Source organism: Heterodontus francisci, chromosome 2, assembly GCF_036365525.1.
Source record: "Heterodontus francisci isolate sHetFra1 chromosome 2, sHetFra1.hap1, whole genome shotgun sequence".
In the NCBI taxonomy this organism is placed as follows: Eukaryota; Metazoa; Chordata; class Chondrichthyes; order Heterodontiformes; family Heterodontidae; genus Heterodontus; species Heterodontus francisci.
The window spans coordinates 15804309-15820774 of record NC_090372.1 but is presented as its reverse complement, the minus strand read 5'-3'; the positions used below and the strand labels follow the sequence as shown (position 1 = coordinate 15820774).

General features: G+C 42.0%; 1 protein-coding gene across 3 annotated transcripts in view; it reads right to left on the bottom strand.

The window, feature by feature from the left end:
• topbp1 (DNA topoisomerase II binding protein 1) overlaps positions 1-15864 on the bottom strand; it is a 94800-nt gene extending 78936 nt beyond the window's left edge. Inside the window, exons 1-5 of one of the 3 annotated variants that reach the window (XM_068054753.1) lie at positions 15561-15864; positions 11480-11578; positions 11259-11393; positions 3868-4011; positions 1013-1194 (exon numbers count right to left, since the gene is read on the bottom strand). In XM_068054753.1, coding sequence (XP_067910854.1) covers positions 1013-1194; positions 3868-4011; positions 11259-11393; positions 11480-11569 — 551 coding nt within the window. In that variant the 5' untranslated portion in view covers positions 11570-11578; positions 15561-15864. Of the gene's footprint in view, positions 1-1012; positions 1195-3867; positions 4012-11258; positions 11394-11479; positions 11579-14936; positions 15460-15560 lie in introns of those variants that run through there. The other 2 variants (XM_068054763.1, XM_068054773.1) reach the window with 2 other exon arrangements.
• Between the last annotated feature and the right edge of the window lie 602 nt (positions 15865-16466).

The window sequence follows — 16466 nt, the reverse complement described above, 5'->3', positions numbered from 1 at the left end:
CAACCTAATAGTATCATACTTAGTGTCTCATAAGTTTTTCAGCACAGGAAAACAGCCATAGCACTGGCAATGACTCTCTGAAAGAGCTATCCACTATCCCATTCCCATGTCCTTTCCCCATATCTTTCTCTTTTTCACATTTGTCCAGTTCCTGTTTGAAAGCTATTTTTGCTTCCCCTGCCACCCACTCCACTAGTGCCCTTGTTAGTACCAGCTGGGCCAGGCTGCTGCAGCCCACGCTGAGATTCTGCAGTTTGCAGTCGGGCCTTCTAGATCCACAGCTGCTCAAGGTCACCCATCATAGCCATATGAAGTACCCTCAATGGAAGCTGCACAGCCATCCATCTCCCAAGCAGGAGCCACTATTTGAAGATGAGCAGATGACTTATTCCTGTTCCTAGGCAATTCCTTCAACCAATATTACTAAAACAGATTATCTGGCCACTTAGCTCCTTGCTGCTTGTTGGGCTCTAATTGGCTTCCGTGTTTCCCTACATAACAACTGCGTCTACACTTCAAAAGTACACTTCAAAAGGGAGGCACAGTGGCGCAGTGGTTAGCACCGCAGCCTCACAGCTCCAGCGACCCGGGTTCGGTTCTGGATACTGCCTGTGCGGAGTTTGCAAGTTCTCCGTGACTTGCGTGGGTTTCCGCCGGGTGCTCCGGTTTCCTCCCACAGCCAAAGACTTGCAGGGATAGGTAATTTGGCTATTGTAAATTGCCCCTAGTGTAGGCAGGTGGTAGGAGAATTGAGGGAAGGTGGAGATGTGATAGGGAATATGGGATTAATGTAGGATTAGTATAAATGGGTGGTTGATGGTCGGCACAGACTCGGTGGGCTGAAGGGCTCGTTTCAGTGCTGTATCTATGACTCTACATTGATGGTGAAGCACTTTGGAACTTCCTAACACTAGGTTGTTGCCTTTATAATAAATGTCACAAATACACATCAGGATGCCACCTCAATTTTTAAAAAACCTGAAAGAAGGCACTAGCTGCCATAGCCGCTTACCTCTTTTGAGCTCTCTCCCAGCATGCCTTAATCCAGGATGGAAGTAAAATTGTTTTTTTCAGACTGGCAGCCACTAAATACTTCTTGCTTCCAACCTCTCCAGCTATCAGATGAGTTACTGAAATGTTGAAGTCACGGAGAATCCTACCACCCATCAGCTGTACTTGTTTATGTACTTCATCCTTAGGAGATAATATACAAATGATTCAGTCTCCAGGAAATCAATAATTAAAATGTAGTGCCATGAGCCTTTCTGAACTTGTAAATTTTACTTCAAAACTTCAGGCTTATGTTCAAATTATCACCAATGGTGGCAGGCAGTGTTTTTAATTATGAATTTATAATTGGTGCGGCTAAGTAAGTATATAGTTGAACTGAAATTTAAAAAAACTGTATACCAAACTAATTTCATTTAACGTAGGCCAGATGACAAACTATAATTTTTCCTTTGTTGCCATTTTAAGTAACAAAATACTTGCACTTATACAACATCTTATCACACGGAAACATCTCAAAGCACTTTACACAATGAATTCATTGAAATGGCATTGACATTTAATAAAATTGTTGACAGGAGGTGCTTCTTGCCCTAGAGTTTAAAAATCAAATTGCAACAGAAATTCTCCCCAGCTTTGAAACTTTGCATGCCCCCACCCCCGGTTTTTGATCTACAGGTAATTAAATTACACAGTCTTTTACACTGATTTGATTTGTAGATTTCTGCCAGACATGCATCTTGCAATGCAAACCTAAAAGCATAGTCATCACTGCTAATAAGGTTGATCAAAGTAAGTTATGTATTACAAAAGTTGACCAGATGTATATTACTCCAGCATGAGCAATGCCTGGGAACTGCAAAAGCTCTTGAAAATTTAAATTTTTTAACTAGAGCTAAGACGGTAACAGGGTGACCTGGGATGGGTCTTTAAGATTATGAAAGGCCAGAAGATAAACAGTGATAGATTATTTCCACTAATCAGCAAGATGGTAACAAGGTAGCCCAAATTTAAGAAACTGAAAGACAAGAAATAAATTTCTTTGCATATTTAGAATATGGAAGTCACTGCCACAAGGCATTGTTTAATCAGGGCTCACTAACTCTAAGAAAGGAACTAGACAGTTGCTTGAAAAAGAGTAATATTAAAAGATCATGGGAAACAGAAGAGGGGGTAGCTCATTTGGAGAAAAACACCAATACAGACTTTCTGCGCTGTAACATTCTATTGTTCGATGCTGGGCATCAGTGCTTATTAAGATGGAATGTGAACATTTCTCCATATTGCATCCTTGGTTGACAGTTCAGTATTTGGGGGCTTTTCCACTGGGAGAAATACAGCAGGGACATGGCAATTTCAACCATTTAGTTTCAGTAACATCAGTGAGAGGGAATTGCATAGAATGAGCATCCATTTAATGGTCACGCAAATTTAAGTTAGAGGTGACTAAGAGCTTTGAAATACTGCATTTATTTTAGTCTTGCTGTTCTTCACCTACAAATTTCTTATGCTTCTCTATAAATTTATATCATGAAATAAATCCAATAATAGCCTAAACGAGCATTTTGACATTGATCAAAGGAATCAGGAGTACTTTTCCTGAGTTACATACAAGAAAGTTAGCCTTTCTAGAGTACAAGTCAAGAAAAGAGTTAGTTATGCAACCCACTAAACTAGAGGCGGTTTAGATATTGCTGGTAACCTTGAATACGCCAACAGTTTTGTCACTTTAGTTGTTTTAATTCCACTCCCTTACATTTTTCGGTTTTAACATGGAGTCCAATTCTATCATTAGAAATTCCACCACACATCCAGTAAAGTAACACCACAGAAGCCTGAGCAGATTTGAGGAAATTCCCAGCCACCACGACTGTGCAAACAACTTCATTGAAAGATTGTAGGCCTTCTGCTCTTTGTGTTGCCAGGTGCAGAATGCACAATCCTCCACAGACTAAACTAGAATGGATTGCTGGCCAGGTTGTTTGGGGGGTAATGAATTGTTGGGCTGGTTTAGAGGCGACAAAATACAAGTTAAATTCTTTTTGTACAAACATTTGAGAACCCATGAGTGTAGAAGCTATTAATTTATTTCTCAATTTAAGATAACATCATGCAAGCAGCAAAACAAAATCTAAGCAGGGTAAACAAACTTTCCAGAAAGGCGCAGAGCACTGGACAATAAAGTAATATTGAGGCAGCGACAAGTTTTTAAGAGGAGGGTTATTTATCGATCCCCTTCAAACATTGCAAGAATCTGAGGGTTCACAAGGATTTTGGTGCAGGGACAAAGGATGTTTCATAAAGCTGCAGAACTTGGGCAAAAAAACCTTTCAAGAGATTTTTGAAGCATAGTCCGGGGGGCATTTTTTCTTGCTGTTATTTCTTTCTCAATGGCAAAAGAGCTCATGAGCACTTCCGAAAAGGAATTTGCTCTGCAGGGAAGTTAACACCAGGAGGCAAACAACTTTTTAAATTGAGTAAACTGGATCTGTTTGTTGGGGTTGCCTAAGTTTCAGAGAGCAGAGTTGGGAATCAGCCCAAGAGAGTTTGAGGAGAGTGCTACAGCAGCAATAATGAAGAAAATAATTTTTGCAGACATTAACTGTTAGCCCATTACAACTCCTTGAGCCCCCTCAATAACACAGATGGATATGCCCGCAGATTAGGAACCTCTGCACTAAACTATTCAATCCATGCAGGAAGTCAATAAGTTTCAGTACATAAGAGGTGCAGGTATGCATGTGGAAATTGCTTTACTGTGATCATGAAGAATGTAACATGTTATATAATATTCTTAATAATAGTCTCTGAAAATTGTAGCTAAAGCCCTAGTTGTCACGACTGCACTGAAATACGTACCCTGGTTTGCTTTTCCAAGCTGGTGCATGAAACCACCACATCAGCCATGACCATACTGTAGACAGGATGTACAGCTTCAGGTACACTCTGTTGTTGCTGAAGACAAAATATAACCACCTGTGGGCCAACAATCCTACAGCCAAGCTGCACAAAAATAAAAACATGTCAAACAGTAAAACAACAATTACTATCCCTGCAGCAGGGTTGGGATACCACTACCACAACCTCACAAAGTTGCATCTTCTGTGTACCAACCAAGAACCCAAATAACTTAGTTTCAAATAAGAAACTTGCCTCACTGTCCCTTGCACATCCACGATTTTAATTGCACCACCACTGGTGGCTTTACCTTTAGCTTCTGAGGCCCTAATCTCTGGAATTCCCTCCCTGAGCCTCTCTTTCTTCCTTAAGAGATTCCTTAAAACATACCTCTTGACCAAGCTTTTAGTCATATAACCAATCGCCATATGGGGCTCGGTGTCAAATTTTATTTGATAACGCTCCTGTGAAGCGCCTTGGGACATTTTGCTACATTAAAGGCACTAGGTAAACACAAGTTATCATTCTTCCTGTGGGATTTAGGCATATAAAGCAGTAACCAATTAATGCCATCCAATTCTGTAATTAAAAAAAACAGAAAATGCTGGAAATACTCAGGTTAGGAGATTCTGCCTTGAGCTTCTTTTCCAGCTCTTGTCATTGCAAGTGCACTTCAGCTGCAGCTGTTGTTACTGTAGTGTGTAGAGCTCCCCTTGGTCAACCTCCACCTCTTTTCCATCATGGTTTCCATTTCCATGTCTGCTTTGGGATCCTTGCAACAACCAATATAGGTCCATCTTCTCTTTTTGGCCTTTACACTGGAAGCTGTTGAGCTTCTTTTGAAAGGCTGTACAGGATTAGCACATATAGAACACTGCCCTTAAAAATGTTTTTATCTTTTTCTCCGATCACATTTCAAATTAAGTGAAGTGTTTGAAAGGCTGCACTAACTTTTCTAATGCAAGCTTTAACACTTGACATGGAGTACTCATTGTCTTAAACCACTTTATCTAAGTAAGTGAAAAAAATACAGTCTTCAGTCACAACCTTCCAAATGTATTTCTTCTTCAGAATGAACATTAACTTTCAGGATGGGTTTTTGCATAATTTATTTATAACACAACTTTTCTGGCTGTGTCTGCAAGACAGTTGGTTATGCTTTGCACCTCTTCTATATATTTTTTTATTAATGAGGATGGCATCTCTAATGCAATGCACAATGACTAAATCTGTTATCTTTTATGACTTCCTTACAAAGAGTTAAGAGCTTTGCTGTTTTTAATAACTGAGAGTGACCCTGCTAAAAATGGGACGGAGGGTAGGGGACTTAAAACATGATGCCTAAGCTGGTTAAAGAATGAGGAAAACATTAGCCAGATAATTGATCTGATTTTCTCCCATGTTATTATAGCAAAGTAATTGGAACATGAAACAAAAAGAGGGTTCATATTTCAAGCTGGACAGACATTTAACTGGATAAAGTACTGGTTACATCTCAGTAGGCAGAAGATAGTTATTAATGGTAGTGGGACTCAGTCCTGAATGGAACCTTACATGCATCAATGCTGGTGAAAACCTAAAGGAACAGAAGTTTGCAGATAATACCATTTATGTGAGTGCCTAGCTGAGAGATTGGATACAGCCAGATCTAGATGCTCAGCAGATGTCTTTTAACATGGCCAAATGCAGTGTGATACATTTGGGTAGGGGCAAATTCCAAACATGTATGCACATTGGGAACAGGAGTAGGCCATTCAGTCCCTTGAGCCTGTCCTGGCATTCAATTAGATATTGGCTGATCTGTATCTTAACTCCATCTACCCACCTTGGTTCCGTAACCCTTAATGCCTTTGTCTAACAAAGGTCTGTCATTCTCAGTTATGAAACTTTCAAGTGATCTAGCCTCAACAGCTTTTTGGGCTAGAGTTCCAGATTTCCACTACTCTGTGCGCAGAAGTGGGGCATCAGCCCCAGTCCAGCTCTAATTTTAAAGTTATGCCTCCTTGTTCTGGTCTCCCCCACCAGAGGAAATAGCTTCTCTCTACTCCAATCACTCCTTTAATCAACCTAAACACCTCAATCAGACCACCCTTTAATCTTCCATACTCAAGAGAGAATACAAGCCTTGTTTATGCAACCTGACCTCATAATTTAACCCTTTTAGCCTTGGTTTATTGCTGGAGATTCACTGCACCCCCTCCAAGACCAATATATCCCTCCTGAGATGCAGTGCCCATAACTGAATGCAGTACTCTAAATGAGGTTTAACCAGCTATTTATATAACTGTAACATAACTTCTGCCCCTATGTATTCCAACCCACTTGAGATAAAGGCCAACAATCCATTATTTTTGTACCTGAGCATGAACTTTTAGTGATTTCTGTACTTGAACTCCTAAATCTCTCCACTGCTCCAATGTTCCGAGTTCCACACCATTTAGAAAATACTTTGATCTATCTTTCTTGGATCTCAAATGGATGATCTCACACTTTCCCACACTGAACTCCATCTGCCATTGCTTTTCACACTCACTCAATCTATCAATGTTCCTTTGCAATTTTCCACTATCTACTATTTACTATGCCACCTAACTTGGCATCGTCAGTTTACTTGCATATAATGCTTTATATTCCTTTATCCAAGTCATTTATAATGATAGTGAAAAGCTGAGGCCTCAATCTAGGTACTGGGGGACACCATTGGTCATAGCCTGCCTACCTGAGTACATACCCATTATCCCTACTCTATCTATCCCCAAACCAATACCCTATCCCATGTCAATAGTTTGCTTCAATTTCATGCATTCTTATTTTTGTTAACAGCCTCCTGAATAGAACCTGATTGAATGTTATCTGGAAGTCCCTATAAATAACATCCATAGACATCCCTTATCTACCATGTTAGTTACCTCCATAAAGAATTAAATTAGATTTGTTGGACATGACTTATCTTTACAAATCCATGCTATCTCTCTCTGATCAGTTCATATAATCCAAGTACTCAGTAACTCTGTCCCTAATAACAGAATCTAGTAACTTTCCCACAACAGACATTACATTAATAGGCCTAATTTCCTAATTTATTTCTTCTACTCTTCTTAAACAATAAAATGACATTGGTAATTTTCCAATGCAAGGGGGCAATTCCTGAATCAAGAGAGCTTTGGAAGATCATGACAAACAACTACAATTTCCTCACCTACTCCTTTTAATACCCTGGAGTGGACAGCATCGGATCTTGGAGAATTGTCACTCTTTAGACTCATTATTTTCTCTAGTACCTTTTTTTACCTCTATTAGATCTAATAAATTCCTCCCCTTGATTTATTTTTTATTTTTCCTCATGTCTTTGGTACAATCCTTATCCTCTACTGTGAAAACTAATACAAAGTAAGTGTGCCAAAGTCAGGTGTCAGCCGTGACTCAGTTGGTAGCACTCTCACTGCTGAGTCAGAAGTTGTGGGTCCAAGTCTCACTCCGGAGACTTCAGCACATAGTACATTAACAATCCAGTGCAGTACTGAGGGAGTGCTGCACCATCGGAGGTGCCAACTTTTGGATGAGACGTCTCAGGTGGACGTAAAAGATTTCGTGGCACTATTCAAAGAAGAGCAGAGGAGTTTGCCTAGTGTCTTGGCCAATATTCATCCCTCAAGCAACACCCAAAAACAGGTGATTGGGTCATCATCACATTGCTGTTTGTGGGAGTTTGTTGTGCACAAACTGGCTACCATGTTTCTTGCATTACAAATGTCTACACTTTAAAAGTATTTCATTGGCTGTAAAACACTTGGGGATGTCTTGAGGCCACGAAAGGAGCTATATTAATACAAGACGTCCTTTTTTAAAAATGTATTTCTATTTTCTGATTTCATTGCATCACAGTATCACTTTCCTCTCCTGAAGTTCTTTGACTACCAGTTCTTAATTATTTATATTCTGAGCTTTCTTGGCGACTGTTGAATCCCTCTAGAAAATCTCTGGAAAATCAATTTCTAACAAATGTCTTGTTAAAGGGCTGGTTCTTGGTTCATTAACATGCATTCTGCTACTGAAAGAAAAATTAAGCATCATCATCTAGAATGGATTACATTAGGTTATTGTTTGCTGATCGCAGCATACACCTGTTAAAAGATTGGTTACTGCTATTAGCTCTGTAAACTACAGAAAATACAAGTTATGGTCAGGTATGCTGATAGCACTGGAATGTATGTTGCCATTTCCCTTAAACAGGGATCCATCTAATAGATTGTTCAGCATCTGGAACCAATCAGTGGTTTTCTGAAGAAATCAAGTCATCGCATTCAATTACAAGAGTCCTATGAATTACTGAGCATCTATTGTAGTTGAAAGAAAGAAATTTTATGTTCTAGGATATCTTTAAAGAAATCCAGAGCAGCATTAAACAGAGATGGAAGTCTATCTGAAGCCAGAGCAGTTAAGCGGCTGGTCAGTGACTCACTGAAGTATCAGCCTTACAAGAAGTAAAGAAACCATTTTTGATGATCAATTTAATGTTAAAGGTTAGTGGAGAGGAACACTTATTTTGATATTTCAGGGCTAGTGAAGCTTGTAATTACTAAACATTTCCTGTTTGTATCGAGTGCTGTTCATTTACCTGTTTGGTGTTCAATAAATTTGTTTAGTGGTTTGTAACCTAAGCTGCAGTCTAATAGAGATTATATATCTCTCTGCCTACTGAATATGAGACCATATAAATTCTAGTAGCTGCAGTACCGTCACTAAATCTTGCTACATTTCATACATACTGGGTGTAGGTCTTAAAGACAATTGTAGAAAATTGTTGTAAAAATTCAGAGTTAATATATGCAGTCATTCATGTAGCCTAACAGACCTGTGCTGACACAATACAGAAAAGGAGGAAACATCCTTGAGCAAATCAGACAAGGTGAAATAAGTTTAACAAAGCCAGAGAAATGCAGTTAAGAGTTTATGGTTCATCACAATGCAGATTAAATGATGAATAATAGATCAGATTATAATAAATGATTTTGATACCAGAAAAGCATAATTAACTGAAGATAAGCCAGTTTTTAGGGATTAAAAAAAAAAGAGGAAAGGAAAATGAATGAGCTCTGCAGGTCAGTGCAAAAACAGCCTCAAGTAACACAGCTAAAAATGGAGCCAAATGTAGCTTTATTTTGCATTGAAACAGTTATGAGGACAAGAGTCTGCCAGGCAAGTTGGATTGTTTACTAGTGGGTATAAAAACTGATACATCCAAGTGACCCATAGATAGCGTGAAGAAATCGGAGGTCAAACTCAGGGCACACTTCGGGTTGGCTGTTTGTAAGTATATAGATGATATCATTGCTTGCTTACTATGATTATTAAGAAGTATCAGTATAATCAAAGTATCAACATTTCTGAAACTAGACTCGCAAATCCATTCATTTATAAGATTGGCAGAGGCCAAATCTTATACTGAGCAGATAAAAACATGCTCTGGTCCTAAGGGATATGAATTGGTTCATGGAAATGAGCAGTGATATTGAACTCAATGGACTATCTAGTGTAAAAACACAAAGCACAACACCATCTTGGAAGTGAGGTGACAATGGAAGGACAGCTGTGACACAGTGATTTACTGATAATGAAATCTAAGGCCGCCAAGATATAGATGAAATGGAGACTATGTAATTGAAACCAATTCCAGGATCAAATCAAATAAACTAAAGAAGCTGATGTATTTAAACTGAAGGGATAGTATGTTACAAATTTCAAGGTGTTATTATAAAAGACTTAAAAGTGTGGGAAGTCAGAGGTATAGGGACACTTTAATAGTCGCCAGTTATAAACAAAGCAGTACAAATTAGCAAAAGCAGCCTATTACTACTGAGGATGTAAGTAGTAGAGTTGATGAGGGGGAGCCAGTGGGATGTGGTTTATTTGGACTTCCAGAAGGCTTTCGACAAAGTCCCACATAAGAGATTAGCGTGTAAACTTAAAGCGCATGGGATTGGGGTGGGTGTATTGCTTTTGGATAGAAAATTGGTTGGCAGACAGGAAACAAAGAGTAGGGATAAACGGGTCTTTTCCCAAATGGCAGGCAGTGACTAGTGGGGTACCATAGGGATTGGTGCTAGAACCCCAGCTATTCACAATATACATTAACGATTTAGATGAGGGAACTAAATGAAATATCTCCAAATTTGCAGATGACACAAAACTGGGTGGCAGGGTGAGTTGTGAGGAGGATGCAGAGAGGCTTCAGGGTGATTTGGACAAGTTCAGTGAATGGGCAAATGCATGGCAGATGCAGTATAATGTGGATAAATGTGAGGTTATCCACTTTGGTAGCAAAAACAGGAAGGCAGATTATTACCTGAATGGCTGTAAACTGAGGGGAATATGAAGCGAGACCTGGGTGTTCTCGTACACCAGTCGCTGAAGGTAAGCATGCAGGTGCAAAAGGCGGTAAAAAAGGCAAATGGTATGTTGGCCTTCATAGCGAGAGGATGCGAGTACAGGAGCAGGGATGTCTTGCTGCAATTATACAGGGCCTTGGTGACACCACACCTGGAATATTGTGTGCAGTTTTGGTCTTCTTATCTGAGGAAGGATGTTCTTGCTGTAGAGGGAGTGCAACGAAGGTTTACCAGACTGATTCTTGGGATGGTGGGACTTACGAATGAGGAGATTGAGTCGGTTCGGATTATATTCGCTGGAGTTCAGAAGAGTGAGGGGGGGATCTCATAGAAACCTATAAAATTCTAACAGGACTAGACAGGGTAGATGCAGGAAGGATGTTCCCGATGGTGGGGGAGTCCAGAACCAGGGGTCATAGTCTAAGGGGTAAACCTTTCAGGACTGAGATGAGGAGAAATTTCTTCACCCAGAAAGTGGCGAGCCTGTGAGATTCGCTACCACAGAAAGCGGTTGAGGCCAAAACATTGTATGTTTTCAAGAAGGAGTTAGATATAGCTCTTGGGTTTAAAGGGAACAAAGGGTATGGGGCAAAAGCGGGAACAGGCTACTGAGTTGGATGATCAGCCATGATCATAATGAATGGCGGAGCAGGCTCGAAGGGCCGAATGGCCTACTCCTGCTCCTGTTTTCTATGAAATATGAGATGCACAAATTTAAAAGAACTTTCTGCTGCTCTACTGGAGGAGATACGCGATGTTAACAGGGTAGAACTGCTTTTATACTCAGATTAATCAGTTCTACATTTCCCACTTTCTTTGTTTATCTGGGCACCATTTGTTCAATCAAACAGTGGCACTAGGCTTCAGATTTGGGTTCAGTTTATACTTCCTGTAACAAGCTAGATAAAACAAAAATCAAAAACAACACTCCATACCACGACAGCAAAACACAAAAATAGGCACCTTTTTCAGATGATTGTAAGCATCTCCCTCAAAGGGATCACATATATAAAGTGAGCTGTCTTTTACTTTTAAACTAAATACTTCATCTTCGTGTACAGTCTGCAGAAATTCCTCCGATTTAAATTCTTTAACAGCCTGCAAATTAGAAAAAAAGATTCAAGTTAGTTTGAAATTAATTAAGTTAAAAGTAAGAAAGGCTTATATGTTTTTTTTAAACCAACCTTATAAGCTTTTGTGAAATAGTCAGAATCTTTCCCTTTTGTTTTTATAAATTTTACAAGAAAAGGCTCTGGCTTTGTAGGGTTCGGCATTTTCACAATCTAAATTTGGAGACAAAAAAAATGTCAAATATATTTAAAGTCTTGCAATTACTGGCTAAGAAATTCTGTATAGAAGCTACTATGCACCGACCACACTTCAAAAGGTACGTCATTGGCTGTAAAGTGCTTTGAGAAGTCCGATGGTCACGAAAGGCGCTATAGAAGGACTGAGATTAGGAAAAATTTCTTCACCCAGAGAGTGGTGAGCCTGTGGAATTCGCTACCACAGAAAGCAGTTAAGGCCAAAACATTGTATGTTTTAAAGGAGTTAGATATAGCTCTCGGGTCTAAAGGGATCAAAGGGTATGGGGCGAAAGTGGGAACAGGCTACTGAGTTGGATGATCAGCCATGATCATAACGAATGACAGAGCAGGCTCGAAGGGCCGAATGGCCTACTCCTGCTCCCACTTTCTATGCTTTTTAAGTCTTCTTTTCAATTTGGGAAGAGTTCTGTCCTTTGGATATCATTGTAGGATAGGGAAGCATAAACATGGGAATTTGAAGTGGCTTTAGAAGGACCCATGAAAACTCTTGCATTATGAACTGTCTGCAAACCAGAACAATTCAGTATTTTCCTCTAGTTCCATGTGAAGCAAATTCTGTTAAACCATCAATGATTGCAGAACTGCTAGATTCCTATAATAAAAGCAAAATACTGCAGATGCTGGAAATCTGAAATAAAAACAGAAAGTGCTGGAAATACTCAGCAGGTCTGGCAGCATCTGTGGAGAGAGAAGCACAGTTAACGTTTCAGGTCTGTGACCTTTCATCAGAACTGGCAAAGGTTAGAAAAGAATTATGTTTTAAGCAAGTGAAGAGAGTGGGGGCGAGGCAGGGTGGGGGGGGGGGGGGGGGGTGGTGTTGGTGGGGAAGAGAACAAAAGGGAAGGTGTATGATAGGACAGAGGGCAGGAGCAATTAAATAACAAAGCTGTCCTGGGATAAAGGCAAAGCATGCGTTAATGCTTGTGGTGAAAGACAAAGCATTAGTCCAGAGAAGAGTGTTCATAGCAGAATAATGTGCAGCTCTGTCTATATGAAGAACAGATACACAGTTAAAAATTAAATAAAATAAAAAAATATTAAAAAAGGCCAATCATGCTCTGAAGTTATTGAACTCAATGTTCAGTCCCTAAGGCTCTAGAATGCCTAATCGAAAGATCAGGTGCTGCTCCTCGAGCTTGCTTTGATGTTCACTGGAACAGGCCAAAGACAGAAATTTTTGCATGAGAGCAGGGGATGGTGGGGAGGTGGCAGAGATGTTGAAATGGCAAGTGACCGGAAGCTCGGGGTCACGCTTTCGGACTGAGCGGAGGTGTTCCGCAAAGTGGTCACCCAATCTGTGTTTGGTCAACCCAATATAGAGGCAACCACATTGTGAGCAGCGAATACAGTATACTAAATTGAAGGAAGTATCAGTAAATCGCTGATTCACCTGAAAGGAGTGTTTGGGGCCTTAGATTGGTGAGGAGAGGAGGTAAAAGGGCAGGTATTACACCTCCTGCGATTGCATGGGAAGGTGCTCTGGGGAGCGGACGAGGTGTCAGGGGTGATGGAAGGGTGGTGTCGCGGAGGGAACGATCCCTTCGGAATGCTGACAGGGGAGGGTAAGGGAAGATGTGTGGTGGTGGCATTATGCTGGAGGTGGTGAAAATGGCAGAGGATTCCTTTGGATGTGAAGGCTGATGGGGTAGAAAGTGAGGACAAGGGGAACCCTATCACAATTCTGGGAGGGGAAGGGGTGAGGGCAGAAGTGCAGGCAATGGGCTGGACACGGTCAAGAGCCCTGTCAACCACAGTAGGGGGGGGGGGGGGGGGGAAGAAATCCTCAGTTGAGAAAAAAGGAAGACACGGTGACCGGTGGGGGGTGGGGAGGGGGCCTTGGTGTGGAAAGGAGGAAATGTAAAGTTTTAATTATAGCAGATTTGATCATTAGGGCGATGGATAGCATCCTCTGCAGTCACAATTGAGACTGCCAAAGTGTGTGTTGCGTACCTGGTGCCAGGGTGAAGGATATCTCAAAACTGCTGGAAAGGAACCTGGACAAGAAGCGGCTAAAATCCAATTGGCATCATCCACGTTAGACCCAGTGGTATACAAAAGAACAGAGAAGAGGTCGTGCTGAGGGAATATCAGCAGCTAGCAGCTAAATTAAAAATCACGACCTTGAAATAAGACGGACAGATAGACTTGTCTTTTATATAGCACCTTTCACAACTTCAGAACATTGCAAAGCCCTTTACAACCAAAGAAGCATGTTTGAAGTACAGGCATCAACTTTAGTTCTAAGAAAGACTGATCAGATCAATGTGGAGCAGTTTAAATTATGGGAATGGGTTGCAGAGATGAGGCTTCTATTCCATTGGGCATGGAAGGTTAAGGGGTGATTTAATTGAAGTGTTTATGATTCTCCTTCCCTGCAGATATGGAAGGAGCCTACTTGCACACTAGGTCCGACAGCAAGCTCTACAATCTATCAAGGCTGAAAGCGAAGACAAAAACACCTTGTGTCCTGATCAGAGAAATCAGCTGATGATGCTGCACTAGTCTCTCAAACAGAAACTCAGCTACAAAGACTCGTGGACTGTCTCTCTCATGCCTGTAACTTGTGCTCCTTGACTATAAGCATCAAAAGAAAACTGTAGTCATGGGACAAGGTGTTGCATCTTTGCCCCTGATCACACTAAATAACACCCCACTGGAAGTGATTAGCAAATTCTGCTACCTTGGGTCCACGGTGACAGACAATCTGTCCCTTGATGCAGAGCTCCATAAACGCAAATGGAAAACAGCTACCACCTTTGGCCAACTCGCAAAATGCGCATGGGATAACACTCAAGCTGACCCTTAGGACCAAGCTAATGGTTTATAAGACCTGTGTTCTCAGCATCTTGCTGTATGGCTGAGAAACAAGGGTGATTTACAGCCATCAGGAGAAGAATATTAATAATTTCCATCTTTGCGATCTGCAGTGCATTACGAGAATATCCTGGCAGGTCGAAATCACAAATGTGGCAGTCCTCTCAAAGACAAAGATCCCAAGTGTGTTGGCACTTAACAAAGAGAGGCAGCTTTGGTGGATCGGACATGTCCGCAGGATGGAAGACTGCCGCATACCCAAGGACCTTCTGTATGGCGAGGTAGCCGGGTCCAGATGACCAGTGGGGTGCCCAAAACTCCGCTTCAAGGATGCTTGCCAGTGTGACATGAAGGCCCTAAATGTCGACTATCGCGCCTGGGAGTCACGAGCTGGCGAGAGGGAAATGGCGACACATCCTGTGGACTGATTTCACTACCACGACGACCAATGGCTACAGCAGCTTGGCAACAGGCGCCAACATCAAAAACAACAACTCACAGCGTCACGTCACTTGGCAGCTTCAGGTGCGGCACTTGTGGCAGAACCTGCCTCTCGAGGATTGGCCTTCATAGCCATCATCAAAGGTGCATCAAGAGAAGAGACACCACCGAAATGGATTGTTTGCTGCCTGTCCATCAGCTTTTGCAGATGGAAGGATGCCAATCACCATTATGATTTGATAGGGTCGATAGAAAGAAGCTGCCACCTCTGCTGGGAGTGTCCAGAACAAGAAAGCATCACCTTCAAATTGGAGCTAGGCCGATGAGAGGCGATGGCAGGGAATTCTTCACACAAAGGATTGTGGAAATCTGCAACTCTCTTCCCCAAAAAGCTGTTGAGGCGGAGGGCGGGGCGGGACAATTAAACATTTCCAAGGCTTATATTAATCAACATATTCACTCCTGCCTGCTGCGGCTTGTGGTTAAAACTCATCTGTCAAGAGACCACAGTGTAAACAGGGCCCGGGGGAATAGAGTTCCCTCACCCCGCCGAGTCAACCGGGCCCGGCCCGGCCCGGCCCGGCCCGGCCCGGAGATCCCCGCAGCTCCCCCGACAAGACCGCGCTCCAGCCCCGTCAACATAACCGACGTGAAAGCGCTCGAAGCCAAGCCGCGGCCCCACCTGCTGCCGATTCTACCCAAGTCCCGGGAAGCCGCTCCAGCAAAGTCGGCGTCAAACCGGGGCCTAGCTCCCCGGCTCCGGGCGGCAGGATCACAGGCCCCGTTACCCCGGTCTTACCGGCTAAACACTAGTATCCGCTTATGCAGCGTATCTCCACATTTCCCTACATGTCTCCTGTTTATTAATTTTTTTCCTTTTTTTAAAATTCTTAACTTCTAGCCCGCTCGCTCTGAATTCAGGAAATATTTAAGGACCCTCAGGCATGTTCGTGGACACACATAATTTGGGGTCCTGAAGGAAAGGGCGGGTGATTCAAACAAAATTCCCAGTGGTAGGTTCATGTGACCGGGCGGCAGCAATGGGCGGGACTACATGTAGCAATGGGAGGGGCTAACGGAAGCAATGGGCGGGGCTACTTGCAGCAATGGGCGGGGCTACATGTAGCAATGGGCGGGGCTACTGACTAATGTAGATGCAAAATATGAATGAAAGGTACAATTGGAATCATGGAAATGAACAGCACAGAAGAAAGCCATTCGGCCCATTGTGTCAGTGCTGGCTCTTTGGTGGCGCTATCCATTTAATCCCACTCCCCTGCTCTTTCCCCATAGCCCTGCAAATTTTCCCCTTCGCATATTTCTCCAATTCCCTTTTGAAATTACTATTGAATCTGTTTCCACCAACCTATAGGGCAGTGTTCTTCTTTTGGGCCTCCTTATCTCGAGAGACAATGGATACGCGCCTGGAGGTGGTCAGTGGTTTGTGAAGCAGCGCCTGGAGTGGCTATAAAGGCCAATTCTAGAGTGACAGACTCTTCCACAGGTGCTGCAGAGAAATTTGTTTGTCGGGGCTGTTACACAGTTGACTCTCCCCTTGCGCCTCTGTCTTTTTTCCTGCCAACTACTA